At 37.4% G+C, this 20,219-nt stretch overlaps 1 protein-coding gene across 1 annotated transcript in view; it reads right to left on the reverse strand.

Annotated features, from left to right (window-relative positions):
* The window catches only part of PTPRN2 (protein tyrosine phosphatase receptor type N2), a 371,264-nt gene that overhangs the window by 56,323 nt on the left and 294,722 nt on the right, over positions 1-20,219 (reverse strand). Inside the window, exon 13 of the mRNA XM_053467055.1 lies at positions 938-1,150. Coding sequence (XP_053323030.1) covers positions 938-1,150 — 213 coding nt within the window. The remainder of the gene's footprint in view (positions 1-937; positions 1,151-20,219) is intronic.

Genomic DNA, 20,219 nt, shown 5'->3' on the forward strand with positions numbered 1-20,219 from the left:
GGCGTTCCCTTCTAGTACTGAAAGGGTTAGAGCAGCCCTTGAATGTCTTTTCCAATTTTTGATGTACCAGACCTTAGCCTGAGCTTTAACAGACATTTTCTACTTTCACAAAAGCAAATATTGTTTAGGTGTAGTTAATTGATGATACCCCACTGTCATAAAATTGTATATGTTTTAAAATTAAATATTAAAAAGAAATAATGGTGGATATAAATATATAGAACAAAATCATACACCTCCCATACAATATTATATGTATCTCTCCAAGCATCTCATGTACCATGCCTATAAAATTCACATTAGTGACTAATAGTAAAACAAACTAAGAGAAACTTAATATAATGGGGTTTTTTAGTTTTTTTTTTAATGTGAGCCATTCTCCCATTGTATGTATTGGTCTAGCGTTTAGAAGATGAAGAGACAAGGCGATGGATGCTTAATTTATATATATATAATATATACATACATTCACACACATATACATTTTTCATTCATTTCCTGGCGCCCCTTAATTAATCAAAGCAGCTAATAATGTGTAAATGTATTTAAATAGCCATAGACTATCAACAAAACACACAGAAGATGGATCAGAGTTTCTTGCAAGGGATCTGAAAATAGTAAAGCAGACATAGACTGGAAGATTTATGCTGAAATAACTAAATAAATAGGTAAACCTCTCTATGCATGAAAATATATATTTTATACACACACACACATTATATATACATATATATATATATATATATATATATATATATATATATATATATATATATATTATAATGTGTGTGTGTGTCTCATGTGCTTTGCCTTATTAGTAAAATAAATTCATTAGAAATGTAAAGAAAATGTATACAAATAAATATATTTAAAATCTTAGATGAGAAATAAGAGAGATTTTACATCTCTCGTAGTGTTACAGAGAATAGGCTCTTACCTGGTAGGCGTTGGTGGCATCTGTGCTGGTGTCAGATGCTAAGGCAGAGAGCTTCTCCTTGAGCTTGTGGTGGGACCTATGTCTTAAGCAGTAGATAACCCCAGAGCCGGTAAGAACCCCAATAATACAGACGATGGAGATAAGAGTGAGGATAATAAATTTGGTGGAATTCTCTTCTTCAAGGTGATGAGTTAAAAACTTCAATTTGCTTTTCTGTTGAAAAAATGAGAACGAGGAAGTCATTTTAAGTGTTGTTTTTTTTTACCCCAAACTTATCCAATAAATAAACAAAATGATTTATATTATAGTAACACAACAGCAACATAATTACTGTATGCAATAACACTAATAATCAAGATACAATGTTACACACAAAGAGCAGAGGTTGACTAACTCTGTAAATGCATACAATTTCCATTAAGAAATGTAATAATTTTCATTAAAATATTTTACTTTGTAAATCTATGCAATTGACTTTAAATAAATATATAACACAATTTTCATGAAAATATAGTACTCCGTAAATCTACAGAATTGCCTTTCAATACATATAGAATAGCATTTTCATTAAAGATATTTTACTCTGTAAAAAATGCCTTTAAATAAATATACAATAATTTTCATGAAAAATATTTGATACGATTTTCTTTTCGTAGCATGTTATATTATTTACATGTAAACAACAAATACAGTTAAAATCCGCATATGCATTTAATTAACCCACTAAGTGCCAGAATTTTTTTCATTCCTGGAAAAAATTTGGATGGGAAAAATGAACTCACTTGTGATCTATGTGAGTGGCCAGTCTCCCTGAGATTAATCCACAGTGCAGAATATAATCCACAGATCTTTTTTTAAAGAAAAACTTGCATCCATGGGCAAAGTTGTCAAATAATTTCCCTTTATTAGCTTCATTAGAAAGGAATATTAGCAACATTTAAAAAAAAACTTAAAAAAAGAAAAACAGAGAGAGGGGAACTGAAAAATTAGATTGTAGACTGGCTATTTGGGCATCCTCCCCTCCCTACAATTAGCAGAGAAATGAATCAGGGGGTCGGCACCCTCCCCTCCGACCTGCCAGCTACAAGATTAGGACAATTAGAAAACTCTTTTCCAGCATCTTATTTCCTTGCTAATAAAAACGATTTTTTTCCCCATCAGTGCCTGGCTGGTCTATTCATTATCTCTGGTCTATTAGTAATTTTCTGTTCCATATTCAGCTAGCCAGCTCTTAATGTCCTCCTGTCTTGCAGTATACACAGTACCTCTTATGTTAGAACCGGTCCATTTATATCTTGGCATCATAAAAGGGCCACCAAAGCAATTATCTCCAGTCTTCACTGTAAAAAGCTTGTCATTAATTAGCCTCCTAGCCTTCAGTGCAGTGGATTAGCTATTGCAACGAGCTGAGTTAATGGAAATACAGGTTCAATAAGACTCCCAAGCCTTAGTCGCCTGGTTTCCAAAGAGGAGGATTGTTAGGTTTGGCAGCCCCCAGGAGGTGGATAGAAAAATAGAGGGAAGGAGGAGGGGAGGTGGAGGAGGAGGAGAAAGAGAGAGAGAAGAGGCAGGAGAAAGAAAGAAAGAAAAACCCTATCAATGCTGGGCAGCATGGATTTGCAAGGCATGAGAGGCTGTGACTCCCAAAGAGAATCCAGGGTCTATTGTCACATCACATGCATGGGACAGGTCCTTTGGGAACCACCTTTGAGTTCTGATGACCCCTGGGCTGCCTTTTGTATAACACCATATGATTTCTATACCATTTAGTGGGTGTCCCCCCCAAAACACAAGCACCACTCACTGTAACACACCAAAGCACCCCTGATACCTTGATACCCCCGGCTTCAGGATCTAGAGTTCATGTTTTTAACTCTTTATAAGCCTTGCTGTACAGACTGGAACTTAAACTTCATATGCCAATTTCCTATGATTGTTATTTTAAACACAGGTTTTAGTTATATGTTTTCTATCCCTCTGGCAATTCAAGGGTCAAGGGATACACGCAATAGATAGAAGGCAAACACACTAACAAGCTTGTATCCATCTGACTTTGATGAGCTAGGGTTTAGATGGTTACAGCAAGAGGCAGAGAAGAAGTCTGACTTGGGTTCTACATAAATCGTCTCTGTTTGACAGCGCTGTGGAATGTTGGCGCTATATAAATAATAATAATAATAATAATAATAATAATAATAATAATAATAATAATAACACCTTAAATTGAAAAACGAAATTTGGTTCGACCTTATTCCATTTGGTAAGACTTGTTTTGCAGAGCCTCATTATATGATAGAATACCCTGCAGCACTCAAAGGGTTAATCATTTCAGACCATGTGGAAAACCCAGAGAATTAATCATTGGCAGTAAAATTGTCCCCACGATTGGTGGTTGTGGGGTGATTGGAGGGGAAGGACCTTTGTGACAATTTTAAGCACCCTCTCATTTAGTTTGTTCATCAGAACTCGAGGAACACCTACCTACTACATATCCATCATGATTCATATGACCATCAATCCAATTAACCAAATCTGACTGAACAAATTAACCTGGATTATATTCAGTGAGAACATTTTTTTTCTCTTAAACATCACAAAAAAATCAGGGATAAAAAAAATCAGTGATACATTTTATCTCCTATAATACATTGCAACCTATAGTGTATTATTCAACATAACAACCATTATCACCGTGTATCAAATACTGCATAGAGTGACCATATGACTTAATTTTAATTATTATTAATGTCATACATTATTTCTATGAAAATGATTATTTTAAATCCCTGATAGGGAATGTAAAACATAGAGAGGTTTTTTTGGAAATAGATTACCTGTGGCTTCTTATTTCCTCATATGACCTAGTTCTGCAAAGCTCAAGGTCCCTTATCTTAAAGTACAGAAGAGACTGAAACATTCTAGGACAATGTCAGCCACATCTGTCCTATTAACCCATTGTAAATCATGGCACTGTGATGGATTTGGTGTTTTTTTTTTACCACTTCTGAAAATAACTGATCAAAGCAACCTAAGAAATAGTTAAAAGTTCCAAAATCATCAGTATCCTCATCATGTATTTCAGCATCTTATAATTGCTATATAAAGGAAATTACATATTTTTGGTAACATTGGGGACTCTAGCATAGATTGGGGCTAAATTCCTAGATTAATTGAAACAGTAGGCTTCCCTTAACCCAATCAATGCCAGAATAAAGCCACTATACTACTACTGCTACATTAGTATGTTAATCCCTTATGGGTTATTTGTTTATGCACAGAACCCTTATCTATTTGTTCTCTAATAAGTATTGGACTGCTATTTTTCTGTTTTGAGATCCATAATATCCCATGGGGAAGGAGTAGGTTAGAAAAATATATATTATGTCGAGTAATATAAATTAGGCAATGTTCATTTCCTCCTCAAAAACAATTGAAAATAGGAAAAAGTATATATATTTTCCTTGCAATTTTCTGATATTATTAACACAGTTGGGTTCAGGCAGTTGGGTGCAGGCAGTGCTGTCGTATAATTAGGTGCAATCTTGCAGGCTATGCCTAGGGGTTGGATAAAGAGGGACTAAGGAATCACACAACTCCATATTATTATTAAAACTTAAAATTAAACATCTGGGTGTTGGGGGTTGTTGGTATTATTGTATCTCTGAACAAAGAACAATAATCCCATAGACCAACATATATATCCAAATGTGATGAGTGCAGACAGATTTTATTATTTATTTATATAGCCATCATATTCCATAGCGCTGTACAAACATTCAATATCCAGTGCCAGTGCCAAGGCGATGGCTGGCACATCTAAATACTCTCTCTTCCCAGAAACATGGGAGCCTTAGTAAAAGAGGGACCTATTTTTCAGGTCAATATTTTGGGGTTAACAGTTAAAATCATACCCCCCCTCCCCTCTCGAATAATACAGAAGGGACCTAAATTTAAATTAATTGGCAATGGTCTGGAAGAGTATGTCTTACATTTCCCATCTGTCTCTTTCTCCCATTAGTCATGATTATTTAGTAGATTGTGCCCACCCCATGTTTAACTATTAAATAGCCGATAAAGGACCTGGCAGTGAAAGAGTTAATTAAATAGATTTGTGCTTAATCCAACCATGTGCAAAGAAGAAGCTTCACTAGAGTGCAAAACTTAAGACACTAAGCTGTTGGTGAAAGAAGAGAATATTCTTCTATTTATCTAGATGATCCACTAACCTATCCCCCCTCTGGTGGGCATCTCACACCCTATGGGGATTTAACTCCAGCAAACCCCAGCTAACCAGAGTTCACTTGTTAACTCCCTCCTGAGCCCTGCTCTGGAAGAACAAAACTGAGGGGTGAAGGGTCACAATCTGCATTTAAATAGGAAGGGGTTTTTTTTTTTGGAAAAATGGTGAGTGCCCATTAATAAAGGCCTGGTGTGTGACACTAATCAGATGCACCCAACACATCAAATCAACAGTTATTACCAGGCTTATCCACCTCCCAAGCCTGAAGAGTCAGTACTGGATTGATTTCATGATAAAAGCCCCCCCCTTCCTTACATGGAAATGAAAGGGTTAACACAGCTGCCATTCAGTTATAAGAACACAGGGTGGTTAAGAAAGGCTGCGCACAAAGAGAGACCCTTATTATAATGAGCACAATGGACCCTGGAGCAGAGGAAGCAAGGGTTATGTAGTCTTTTATCTGTAAAGTGCCAACATATTCCATAGCGTTGTTGGTAGTAACAAGAACTGGGCTCAATCTGCCAATAGAATATTTTTAAAGGGGTAAAAAAAAACCCAACATTTTTTCAAATGCAGTTGTTAGAAATTAGTTTTTTTTTATTATTTAATTTTCTGCAGTGCTTTTACTTTGGATAAGCATCATTTAACCATTTAACTGATGGAGTGGGTGGGAAAATAGTGACAATGGGAAGCAATAATCATTTTAGTGATTTAGTTTAGTAAAGAACTTTCACTGCTTCCCTGACCCTGAAAAATATTTAACCCTTTGCTTGCCAAAGAGTTCACTGCAGAGCTCTAATGCAAACAGGAATTTAAATATTTAATAATTCTGAAAATGCCAATATAAACCTGATTCTGGTCCCTAGGCCCCTGCAGCTGCTCTATAGCACTCATATACAGAGGATGGGAGTATTAGATGCAAGGCCCTGTGGAAGTACATGGATCTTTGCTTGACCCACTACTGGTAAATTACACAGGAAATTAATATTAATAATACAATTAATTATCTGTGGATAGCTCTCCATAACCCCAAGCTGCTCACCTATGCCAGGCAGCAAGACTTGAAAATTGTAGATTTACACACATTAAGCCCAGGGGAATGGCTTCTTCATGTGCAAGTCTCAAAGTCTACTGCAAGTCTTAATTGTTTGTTAGAGGTGTTGCCAATATGTGATCTTAGACTTCTAAAAGTACTTAAATGTACTTTAAATTACAAGGGCTTATGAGTTTACAAATAAAATTGTGAATGTGAGCTGAGTACTTCATCCAATGTGTATGTCTATTCGCTGATGACATCATCACTTTAGCTAAGTGAGTTCATTATTCATTATTCAGGGTCAGATGACGAGTCCTTCTTGCAACAGAAGCTCCTCTTTAATGCAATTAGCAGGTTTCCTACATCTTTCCTACAATTTCACTGTTTAGCGAATAACCCCTTAGTTGTATATTTAACATATGTATGTGTGCTCATTGTGAATTCATTAGAATATTTGTAGTATATTTAGCTGTTCTGTGTGTGTCTGTAAATAGTTAAAGTTGAAGTAGGTGTGATGGCTCACATAGGGATTTAGCCTGCAGTTTAGTCTGGAACTAGGGCTTCTACAGTGGACAGAGCTCTCAGAATATGTCAGCTGTCACTCAGGGTTAATTAAAGGCATCCTGTCAGGATCCAGCTGAAATTGGAATGGGCTCTGTTTAAATATTTATGAACATGACATTTACAGTCATATGTTTTCTTAAAGGAGAATACTTCTCAAAGCTGGGTCATCCAGCCACAGGGAAGCTGCTGTGATAAAAATAATTATAATTACTTTACAAAGGGCATGTATATCATAGCTGGCAACTTCCTCAGCATTCTCAGATTAGTTGTCAAACCCTATCCTGTTGTCCATATCAATTAAAGTCCCTCGTGATGAAATTAGTAAATTAGGTAAAGGGTTTCTTCTTAACATGGTAAGCAAGAATGTATAAATATGACCAGCTGCTGAGTTAATATATGTCATTATAATACATAGAATTTTACCAATAACAATATTGTTAAACAGGATTGTGCACATAATTAGTGTATACTGTGTAGCTACCCAATCTATATAATCACACAATCACACACACATACATATATACACATGCAATAAACTACTATACACTGATCTGTAGGAACACACAAAGCTTCAACATATACAGGGTATATATATATATATATATATATATATATATATATATATATATATATATATAACATAAGATGGTGCAAGCATCAGAGCATTATCCATGGCATATAAGGGGTGAGATAGTGTTCTTGTGGCTGCCCTGCCTGAGCTGACAGCCACAGGAGGCAAGCTGTGTACAAAGTGCAAGAATCCTTTGTGTTGGGAAGTCATTGTTCCACTGTGCAGAACAAATTGTACTTGCAAATCCACCATTCTCAGCTCCTCCAAATTCACCCCCATGCCAGGAGGGAAAACTTCACCCATAGCTGACATATTGGTCGGGGCTGAGCTACCCCCCTCCTTCCACGATCTATCCATCTAATATTATATATGTGCAATATATTAACTATAATATATTAGGTTCTGTGTTCCTTGATATAAACTACAGCAGATGCATACACGTGTCTACAATCTATGTGCTATGCATAAACTGGATAATATATGGTATTATCATGACAGATAATACATTGGGCAGAATGTTGGGCAAGCCTGCTCCTGCACACTATTAAGTGTGCCCATGTGTGGCAGTTTGTATATATGTGTGCTGAGTCCTATTGCTAGTGATGCCCAGTTATTACACAGCCATGAGGATTTCCACAGCTTGTTCTGGATCTTCACAAATCAAAGCCAATCCCGATCCTGTGTTCTAGATCCCTAACGCACAATTCTAGAAGCAGGAGGTAACTGGGCACGGAATATCTTGCTTCTGGGTCTATTAAGTTGCCAGCTTTATTGTTTTATACCCAGGATGATCTTAACCCCTTGTGGATCAACATGAAGGAAAGGTGGGTTCACATAGGGTTAAACACCCTTGCTCACTAGGAGTGAGTGTTGGAGGATCTGGATCCCCCCTTTTTTTCCCAATTCTTCCTGTGGCTCTAAGAGATTAGTAGATTTCTTCTCACACAATGGAAGCCGGACTGCTTGCAAATAGGACTTTATTCAAAGAGATCTGAGAGGTCAGGACACAAATCTTGGTCTGGACCCCTCTCTCTCTCAGACTCACATGGGTGCTCGGATGGTGTACTCAGGGGGGATTACCAGCCTTCAGATAATGCCTACATACACCAGGAATCAGGACACTTCAAAGGCTAAGGGCTCTGGATGGGTTTTTAACAATGTGTCAGGAGCAACTTCACAAAAAAGCAACAATAGCATATTCAGCAAAATACCAGATGTAGGATTTTATCCGAATGTGGATTAATTACAAACAAGTATTTTATTAAAAAGAAAAAACCCTTTAATTGCTATTGAGATTTAAATGACATATATCTGATCTATATGGACTTATTTATCAAAGGATGAATCATCCGAATTGTTTGTGTCTTATTATTGCAACTATATACTTTTTGGTAAACAGATATTCTCTTCATTTTTTAGGTGATTTCTGGTCCTACATAGTCCATATAGCTTTGGTTGTTCAGTATATGCTTCTAAATTATCCACTTATTTTGTATTCCATTTTATTATTGCTCCCCATAAAAATTGAAACAGAGAGAAAATAAACCTAGGATTTACTGCAATTGATTTTTTAAACAAATTTAATTTAAATGAAAACAAATTGATCTAGAAATTGTACCCTTTCCTAAAATAATTGAACTATTCTTTAAAATTGGAATTTTACTGCAACCAAAATTGGTGTTATTTTTGCGAAAAATATTTAAATTTCAAACATTTTCCGAAGCATATTTTTCACAATGCCAAACTATTTTAACAATGTATTATAGCTTTCAGGATTTTCATCCATGAGAGTATAGATCCTGGCTGGTCGAAATATTATAAGATGTTATAATAAAGACACCATTTTCCATTTTCCTATTCTTTTCATTCAACAAGTTCTACATTATCAATATTTTATGATACATTATAAAAGTACCATTTTATACAGGGATATAAATATTCACTAATTCTTGGGACATAATTTAAAAAGGTAATAATTTATAGTTTTTGATCAGATTCCGTTTAAGACAGCATAGGATCAAGTGTAAAACACAAACTATTATTTTTATTATTATTATTATTATTATTATTATTATTATTATTATTATTATTCACTACCTGGCAGCCAAAGTTAATGAACCCAAATCCTTCATTCTCAAATTAAGCACCGTGCACATTTAACATTAACTCTTTGTGTATCTGGCATTAGCACCAGAAAAAGTAAATTCCACTCTGAATATTTTAATAATTATTTTTATAACATTTCCTAAAATCCTAAAATTACCATTATATCACCTTAGGATGAGAGCTTTAAAACAGAATGCCAGTACCTTCTAATATTAACACAAAGAAGCTAACAAAAAATATTGCATGTATCTATTTTTCAATTATTATATATAGTGTGGTTATAATTATTTCAGTTGGGTCGTGCTTTTGAAGACTATATAGATAGTCTTATTATTATTATTATTATTATTATTATTATTATTATTATTATTATTATAGATTAATAATATATATTGGTTTCATGCATTTTTTTAAATATGTTGGAGCCCATTCTATGTTGAATCAGATAAAACTTTGACTGTCCCTTTGGCCAAAAAATGGTATATTAAGAAACTGTCTGAGTTTGAGTGGATCTGTCAAGAACGATGTTTTATTCCTTGAAACTTCCATGGAACATAAAACCTTGCTGTATTTACCTGCTCCCACTGAAGTGACCTTAGGTCTCAGTAAGTCTCCTCTTTGGCAGCAAAGACGGGTTTTTTTTTGTATAGAACAATAACAATCTGGACTAAATCCTTCTTCTCTTTAAAAGTTCTGGAGAGGCTGGAGACCCTCCACTTCAGGACAAGGAGTCATGGAGGACAGAGAGTGGGAAAAGGGAGGGGGTTGCAAAAGGGAAGAAGACAAAGAAACTCACAAGGCAGATCCAGAGAAAGCATCCCCAGTGCAGATCTCCTCCAGTACCTCCTAAAAGTGAAGATCCTCTTTGGGTAATGAGTCTGAGGATAGCTCAGCAGGTGGGTCGAAGTGTGGATGGAGCAGGTGTTTTCAGCACCTTGGAAAGCACCTTGTTCTTAGGGTACAAGCAGAGTCCTGGGGCCAGATGATGGCAGCCGCTGCTTCTGCTGCTTCTTCTCAGTGCAATGTCTGGTGACAGGAAAGTGCAGGCAAGGCTGAGCCCCTTCCTTATATTGGAGCCCCCTGTCTGTAGCACATGTCCCATCCACTGGTTGCTATAGCAATCCCTCCACATGTTGCTGACAGCTATTGGCTGTGGAGACCCTGGCTTTTAATAGACCTGAGTGGGGCTTTGAATGGACATCTGCCTTGTCACTCATGTGTAAAGCTGCCTGGGGGTCACCCCCACCTTTTAATTCCTTTTATTTAGCATTTTATGCCACTGTGCATTTCATACATAGAATAAAATAGGACAGCTTAAATAAACACCATTAAGGTTAATACTGGAGACCTTAAAAGGTATGCAAGGTATGGGATACATACATCTTATAAATAATAGCTGAATGTTCTGGTAAATGAGCTGTGCTTGAATATATGTAAATTGTGTACAATTAAAATATGTTTTTTTGTAGACTCCTTTTATGCTCAGGCTATTAGCTGAATGTCATGTGAGTTGTATTGAATTGAGGAACTTGTGCTTAACCCATTGTGACTCAAGGTATTAGTATTTACACACATTTAATTTCACAAATATATATATATATATATATATATACATATATAAAATACATATATATATATATACATATATATATACATATACATATATACATATACATATACATATATACATATACATATACATATATACATATACATATATACATATACATATATACATATACATATATATACACATACATTTGTCATAATAAAATGGCAGTAACACATAATAATAAAAATAAACATATTTTAATATTATTATAGTCAGAATTATCCTTTCCGCACTCATGTGAGTATTTCTTTTGGATAACCGTATGGATGATTTAAATATCCCTTTGGCTTGAATATAACCTATTGGGCATCCACAAGGTGGCAGGAAGAAGGCTACTTGCCCCACAAGGTATGACATATTGTTGTAGTTTTGGCTGTAGGAAAGGCGTTATCCATGTTGGAGCTGGTGGTTGAAGACCAGCAGATGCTGTAGACCCTCAGGCAGGCCTCATGCTTATAATAAGAACTCATTAGGGTTTCCACAAACACCAAAGGTCACAAATGCCAGGGGCAATATGGAATTCTGGTTCTGAAGAGGGGCTGCAGTGGCTAAGATAACTTTGTTTAGGCTGTCATACGCAGAAAGTTGATCATTTATTATTCAGTTCTGGTTGGAAGAAGATTGAGGGCTGATATTTCGATTTATTAAAACAATGAGTAAAATGGACAGTGTTAAGGGGAATTAATATACACCCCACAAGGAATAGGCAAATAGCATAAGACAACATTTCTGCATATTAATATGTTTTCTGTGAAAAAAATGCATAAAAAACAATTTTGAAAACACAAAATATTAGTATCAAAATACTTAATTTGGTCATTGTATGCAAACAATCTATAATTGGAGGTGAAGGTCTCCCGGAGATCATGGGGCAATAAACAATGTCAAGTTTAGCGAAACTAAGACCTCTAGATTTGAACATTTGTGGCTTTTTTTTTAAAATCAGATCTGTGGGAACATGTCCCTCCAAAAAATATCCATTATGTTTTAGAAATGCCTGCTGAGACTTCATTTGCTACATTCTAGAATCAACTCATTGACGAGAAGCAACTGGTTCTTTCCATGTGCAAACTCCTTAAATAAAAATGCCAGATATTGTTTTTATCTCATATGGTTCTAGCTTTCTATTTATCCCGAGTAAAACTATGACTTCCCAGCAGGATTCGCTCAAACATATCCACAGCTGCACCATGTATCTCCCAGCACTTATCTAACATAGTTCCTTAAGTCAAAAAGTCTTCTTCCCAAATATTTCTCTAACCAGGGGTGTCAACCGTGATCGGACTTTCACAACCATTCTCCCCATTCATTTATTTCACACTTTTGTAAGCTGAAAAAATAATAGTGGTAATGGAGCTTCAAAACGTGGTCCGGTACGATGCGCTTTTAATCTTCAGTGTAACTACAAAAACACCATATTTGCCCCCAGCCAAAAAGCTGCCAGTCTGCTCTTGCACCAGGCTAAGTTAAACAACTTAGCAATAATGTGTATTAAGCTCCAGGACACATTGGAATCATTGTGCGGCACAGAGCTAACTGTCTGCTTACAATCCCCCGAAGACCAGTGAAAGCAGAGGGCACACTCGCTTGGCTCGGTTCCTCTTCACTCCGTGCCATGTGTCAAGCTCAAATGGATCGTTTTGCCTCTAAATTGACCTGAGAGGCATCATGAACGCTGAGAATTTACAATACCAGCCTACTGCGTATCATTTGATTCTCTTAATGAGTTGGAAAGGGAGCGAGCCAGGCCCTCGGTGCATGTGATCAACGTTATACTGTCTTTTCTTTCCCTTTATCGACAAGACGAGTGACAAACATGATGTTGGCCTAAGCATAAAAAAATGTGAAACCAATTTCATTACCGAGATTCATCTTTAATGAACTTTTTTCCATTGTAAAATTAAGAATTACAGGATGCCTATCACCTGGGGGAAAAAAACATTAACCCTATGTGTTTAGGATAAAGTTCGCCCTATCCCCTTATCGCGTAGTAAAATATGAAGTCACTGTTGGAACTTCATCCACCTTTTCTCTTGAGTAATCTTGGGTAGATTAATCCCATTTACCTCCGTCGTTCTGATGTCCCTACTTAATGCTACACATTCTATTATGCTAACAATCCTTAACATTTCAGCCTTTTAAATATGTTAAAAAAGATATTTTTTTTTCACGATATGTCTTTTAAGGATATTCCCATGATATTGGGAGCTCCACATTAAATTATAAAAAATATATTTTTTGTTAAACTGTATTGAATTAGTAATGGGATTTTCTGCCTCAGTTCCTCTTTGGGGTTGTCGGTAAACAGCAAATGTGATGGAAAGAGTTATTGCCACAATAATTTATGGAATGGTCCAATCAGCACACTACGTTTTTGTGCTCACGAAGCATGCGCCCTGGCATATGCAGCCATTGGTCACATGCTGCAGCACCTGATCTTCCGCTGTGGTGCTGCCTGGTGTGCCAGATGGCCAGTCCGGACCTGGTGTTAGCACAGAGATGTATTAACGCGATACATATTCAACACAGGCTTCATAAAAACATTCCACGCCATCCCCTAAATTTGTACAAATAGTTTTTAGTGTACCTAGCAGTAAATAGCTAGAAACATTCCATGAAACTTCCAAGAGCTGGCTCCTCAGAGCTCTCCCTGTCCCGCTCCTTGTAGGAGGGCTGAAGGGGTTGTTAGCTCCACCTCTGAGTTAAGAAGGCAGAGCTAGCAATGCAAGGAGTGGGTGGAGCCAAATTCCACTTCCATACGTGGAAGTCAAAGGCCGACCTGATAGCTGTGATTCCCAGAATACCCACGTCAAGCCTGGAGAGTAGGCAGCAGGTATGGTGCACATATGAGCATGAACACGTACAGGTGGAAACATACATCCACAGAAATGCATGCTTTTTGGCTGGAGGCTGCTCTAGGTCTCACTATGGACAGCGCCCAAACTGCCCCCCTACCCCTTCCCTCTGCAGACGTCACCCGCTAGGCCAGGGGTGTCCAACCTGCGGCCCTCCAGCTGCTGCAGGACTACATCTCCCATAATGCCCTTTCAGCTAAGGGGCTGGCCGAGGAGTATGGGAGATGTAGTCCTGCAGCAGCTGGAGGGCCGCAGGTTGGACACCCCTGCGCTAGGCTGATTGCTGGGATATGATGTCATTTCCCTGTACGCTGCATGTGTGGTTCAAAGTATGTGTTCTGGCTCCATGTTTACATGGGCCGGGGAGATCTCTGACCTCCTCAGCCAGCCCATGGAGCACTGCTGAGCTGGGGAGCCTAATTGCCTAAAAAGCCAATCAACCTCCAATTATGCAGCAGAGGGGCTGCCACCAACCTGGAACTGCTGTCCTAGGCATAGTCAACTAGGCCAGTAAAGACTACTACACTTTCCCATAATGCTATTCACTGAGGACTAAAACTTTATACCAATTTTCTTGATACATTGTAAATTCTGTAGGTAAACGCAAAGACATTTAAACAAATAATTCACACAGCCAAATAAAAAAAAAATTAATGTTTATAAAGTAAGTGGGGTTTTTTTTTTCTGGATTCGGTTTAATCTATAATTGACTGGGATATTTAAGGAATTTTTTTTTTGTTGTTGTTGCAAAGTAAAAGAAGGAGGAAAACAGCTTAATTAGTTCAACTACAATAGACACCTCTTAATAGGGTAAGATTATCTGCAGCCTACATAATAAGCAAGTGTTTGCATAATTCACCGATTGCCTGGAAGCTCGCAGCTGCGGCAAACTGGAAAGACATTAAGCTGGAAAAAAGTGGAAAAGGGACACACGACATTTTTTGATATACAGATGGCAGCTGTAAGGAATAAACCCAGAATATGTTAAATTATTTATAAAATTATATCAATTTATATAAATTTATTAAATATATATATATATATATATATATATATATATATAAACTCCTCTTGCTTTCGTGCCAAATATTGATCCCCAACAGAGTTTTTGCTCCTAAATCTAATTTCTTGAAAAAACTTTGGAAATGCTTTGCTTTGGAATTATATTTGGTATTTTTGACATACTTCTGGACATTGGGTATTGTAGAACCTTGAACAATATCCCAGACCAAAAAGGATCATTTCTGTGCTCTCTCTGTGGGCTTTGCACCCATACAGGCTATTTTGAGTTTCTGAGCTGGACAGGTTGGCCCCCGGCACTGATCCTTTTCCTTATGTGGCCTATTTTTTGGGGGTCTAACATTCTTGGCTTTCCACTTGGGTCTAATGTTGTCCACCCAACCATGAATGACACCAATTAGCGGTAAATGTTTTCAAAGGTCACAGAGAGCAAGCTTAGTGTACAGCGCCATGGAACTTGATGGTGCCATATAAATCAATAAATAATAATATTCAGTTATTAATATATAAGAAACCAACCCATCACTTTCTTTTTTTACCTTAAAAATATCCAAGCACTTCGCTAAGGCTAAGGGTCATATGGCAGATGGGAATAAATATCTTTCTCTGCAGGCAAACCTCCAGGCAGGCATAGGAAGTCCTACGGCAATTTCAGGCCATATAACTCTATGCTCAGTAATAGGTCTAACAAACAGAAAAGTTTAACCCCGTTATTACCAAAGGAATATGCCTGGCAACGTATACCCTTCAACTCCACCAACATATGGGTGATATGAGTTAAATGACAATCTCGTCATCCATAGTTGACATTAACATTGCTAATTAATCTCACAAAAGTCATATCCCTCCTTATGATAGGAAGTAAGATTATGATTTATCAGTTAATTAATAATGATTAAAAAACACACATATTTGGGGTAAAATACCAGACGATGCCTGAACTACCCCAATACTACTTCTTATAGTCTCCATGCAAAGATCAGCTACCTCTGCTGAAAAAGTAGACCTAATTCAACAGTATGGAGTTCATTTACAAGGTCAGTATTTTATGCACCGACATTATTGTTGTGAAGCTATTTCTTCATTGTATTACATCATAGATCCTCAATTCTTTTGATGCACTAATGTAACCGAATGGATTTTTTTTCTGTTGAATGCAGAGATGAAACATGGTTTAGAAAAATACTTTAAAGGGGAAAAAACTGTCCTGAAAGGGTTAACATTTAACGCTAAGAAGATTGCAAGCTTTGGGGCGCCAAGGTCCCTTCTTCAGGCTGGAAATAGCAAAGCTGTCTGTAGATGGAACTCACACATGAAGGCTGGGGAGGTGAAAGGCCTTTTGTTCCTCTGTGGCTTTGGCTACAGGAGTATCAAGATTGATCTTGGAGGCTCGAAATATACAATGAGTCTTGTGCAGTTCCATCCACAGGCTCTGCAGGAACCTCTCCCAGCTCTCCGCCGTCCTGCTGAGACCTCAATAACCCTCTCTTCTCTTTTTTTATCAAGAGAAAGAGATTTCGGTTCAGCCTCCTCTGTGCGGAGGGGGGGAGAGAAAAAAAAATCAATAGGTAGTTCACTTAATTGGATTATTGAATATGGAAATGTTTCTTAAGTCCTTTCGTTGCTTTATCATGGGGACTGCAGCTTAAACATTTTGCGGGAATTAAACCAACGCGACGGGGCTTATTGCGTTACTTATTTAAAGGAAATAATATTTACAAATGTCAGTATATATAATAGACAGGTGTAAAAACATGAAACATTTTATAAAAGGTCAAACACACACATATATATATATATATAGCATGAGAAAAAACACTAACCATCTAAAAAACAGTATTTAACAGGAAAAAAAAATAAACATTCTGCTCTTTCACGCAGGCTTTCAAGAAACGCTTTTCAAAGCCCACATACATACTGTACAAATACCCATTATTTGTGCATAGAACAAAAACACAATGCAATACATTAATTATATAAGTGTCCTTAAATAATATACAGCTTGAAAAGGGAATTGATGAATGCCGTGTACATGTGACGTTTCTATGGCTTGTGTTCCTTTTTACTGCTGCACTCATTCACGTTATAAAAAAAAAAAGGCAATTACTCATTCATTACGCCTTTCTTTTAATTCATGTGCATAACACTCCGGTGCTCAGATGTATCTGTCTAACTTGCAATGTAACACTAACACTCAGTTCGTAAAACTATGTATAATAATTAGAACGCAACGTGGTTAGAATGTATCTAAAAATTAAAAGATAATGGTAATAATGTAAATCTAAAAATAATCATTTTATAAAAGCTACAAGACTGACAATTCAAATCGGAGCTGTGTTAATGATTAACTAAGCAAAGCTATTTGGCTCTTCTACAATATTTAGGGGGTCCAACACCTGACTCTAAGGGCCACCAGGATTCTTGGATATCGAAAACATTTAAAGCACTTCCCTAAACTGTGCCTTTTTAGGATTACCGTAGTTTCTATGAAAATCCATGTGATTTTGATTTGATTTGGGTCACATCAGCAGGACATCAAGGAATCCTGGCCTGTTTGTGGTCTTCTTTAGAGGCACTAAATGAAACGTTTACTGTCTCTGATAACCCCAGTAAAGAAGAATGTATAATAAAGTACTTTATGAGTTCTTAGAGAGAAGTTTCCGCCATAGAGCTGCAGCTTCCCATCCTCCTCCGTAATGCAGCCAGTCAACGGCAGGGAAATGCTTTCCTCGAAACCATGGGAGAGCTTTCTGCACATGGAGGTCTCAGTAGACCCCAGTAGAAGTGCAAATGATGGCTGAAGTGTCCCTTTAAAAATCAGGGGTACATGTTTCTACTATCATCATCTTACAGTTCAATATCAGCAAAGAGTCCATCGCAGTCTCATCTTGATGAACATAAAACAAGGAGAACATTAGCATCTGGAACACGCTGGGAGTGGAGGTGTCACCTAAATTTGAATTTACTATGTGAACAATAAGTATCTATTCTGTCGGCTGGTAGGATTTACTGCTTCAAGGTTCAGTAGTATCATCATGTTGACTTTGCATAACTCATTGCACATGTTCAAAATAGGAAATCCTCCAGATACTGACATCACTGCAAATCCCTATACAGTAACATCACATTCATCCATAATTCAAGGAAGGGCGACATGGGCCAATATGTAAAATATTTCATGGAGCTCATTTTGCATTCACCCCAATACGCCCACCATGCTGAATGCAAAACAGTCAGCGCAATCTTACGATACTGGAAAAAGAGACTCCCGAAATCAATAGCGGTAGCGGCAGCCAATGACATATCCTCCGAGTGAAAGCTCTGATTGGCTGCTTTGACTCCAATGGGAGCGCTACAGCATATGTGCAGGAAGCATACTTAAGTATGCTTCCTGCTTCCAGTACCGGTAGCCAGAGGGAGGAGTTCAATGAGACAGAAGTCTGATTTTCTGACCTCTAAATCTTGGTTTATAAATAAATGATAAATTATTTATTTATTATTATTAATGGTGACAATGCTGGGAACAGAAGAACTTGGTAGACCATTTAGTACAGTGTCTAGCCAAAGCCAGAATATGCATGGTGTTGTATGTTCTCCCATATACCATATTGTACCGATTATATCCCCGCACTCCTGATATTATATATTATTAATATACACAGCCTGTAGTTGGTGTAATGGGGAGAGTCCCCTAGCTGTTTGCTGTTTGCACAAAACATTTATCCGAGCGGCGGGGGACCCTCCTGCTCGCTCCTTCTCCGGAGCTGTCTGAGCGTTAACAAGGACATGGTTCACGTTGATGTCAGCTGTGTCTGCCACGGAGAGAGAGAACAGACGAACGTCCTTGCTGCGTGGAGAAGCACTTTGTGTGATGCCTCTTACAGCAAACGTATATGTGGGACAGTCGGCACTTGCCACATTCAAATATAACAGTCTGATTATGGCTCCCACTCCTGATTTTATACAACGCTATCGGGGGGAACATTTTCAGTTTGCTTTAATTTTCCTCATTTCGGTTCAAAATGTTTTGTGCGTCTTATATTACAGATCCATCTTTCTATAAAAAGAACGCAGTTAGCTGAGCGAGCGTTGAATGAAAAACTCCTACGATCTTCAGCCAGCAGTTGAGTAAAAGTTGGCTGAGAACCAGAATATAAAGCAAGGGCTATTGCTGGATATTATTTATTGTTTATGGATATCGGTAGCCCCGGACTGGCCATCTGGCACAAAAGGCAAATGGTAGGTGGGCAGGTAGCCCATAGGGCCTCATACTTGCCGCTCCAGCAGCAGATTAGATCCTGTAATGTGTCATGTCACAGCCACACTTAAAACATTTGGTGGCCACTGGCCTTAAAGTGCCAGGTCTGCTCAGCCATTCCAAATCTGCCCCTTGGTATAGGTAAAGTGAATAATCACAGATATAGAACTTGATGACACATAAGGAGCATTTGGTCCTCATGCTTACCTCTACCTCTTCTGCTGGAAAGCTGTTTCGTGTATCTACCCCATCTAGGTGAATAAAGAAATACATCTAAGCCTCTGGTCCTACAGTGGTAGTGAAATGCCATCGGGCACAGTCGGAGAGTCCTATGTAAACTCATCTTATATTTAATATACATTGCATTACATTTATAGAGCGCCCACAGATTGCGTAACAATATTACAACAAGGAGAGAAAAAGTTAACAATAAAATTTAAACTAACAATATACACAATTGACACATAATAGTAGAAAAGGAAACAGGGAGCCTGTGCTTGTGAGCTAACAATCTATTTGGAGGCTCAGGGGGGAATGAGATATTAGACGAGGGATTGCTTCTATCGAGGGTCAGCGGGGTGGATATATATTTTAACAAACAGAAAATAAGAATTTTTGCGGAAAATAAGTCCCATCCATTCCTCCCAGGTAACCCTTGTTAGTTTCAGACCGGCGTGCTATTGCTTCAATAACCCAGAAGACACGTTTCCCTTGAACGGTTTCCACAAGTTTTCAACAGCATCAAAAAATAAATAAATCTCAAGATAATTTAAACAAAATAAAAGCAAACGCCGTTTCCACGCTTATTACGTTGATATTAAATACCACCGCTCAACATTTCAAATCAAAACATCTTTCAAACTGCAGATTTTATTCTAAGTGTAATTTGTCCTTTCAGCCTCATACAAGTAACTGAAAATTGCCTTAAATCAAAATAATGGGTTGTGGGGTTTTTTTTTTGGGTGATATCACAAAATTTCACTGAAATAAAATGTATGCAATAATAAAAAAAAATGTTGG

This window comes from Spea bombifrons, chromosome 5 (assembly GCF_027358695.1).
Source record: "Spea bombifrons isolate aSpeBom1 chromosome 5, aSpeBom1.2.pri, whole genome shotgun sequence".
Taxonomy (NCBI): Eukaryota; Metazoa; Chordata; class Amphibia; order Anura; family Pelobatidae; genus Spea; species Spea bombifrons.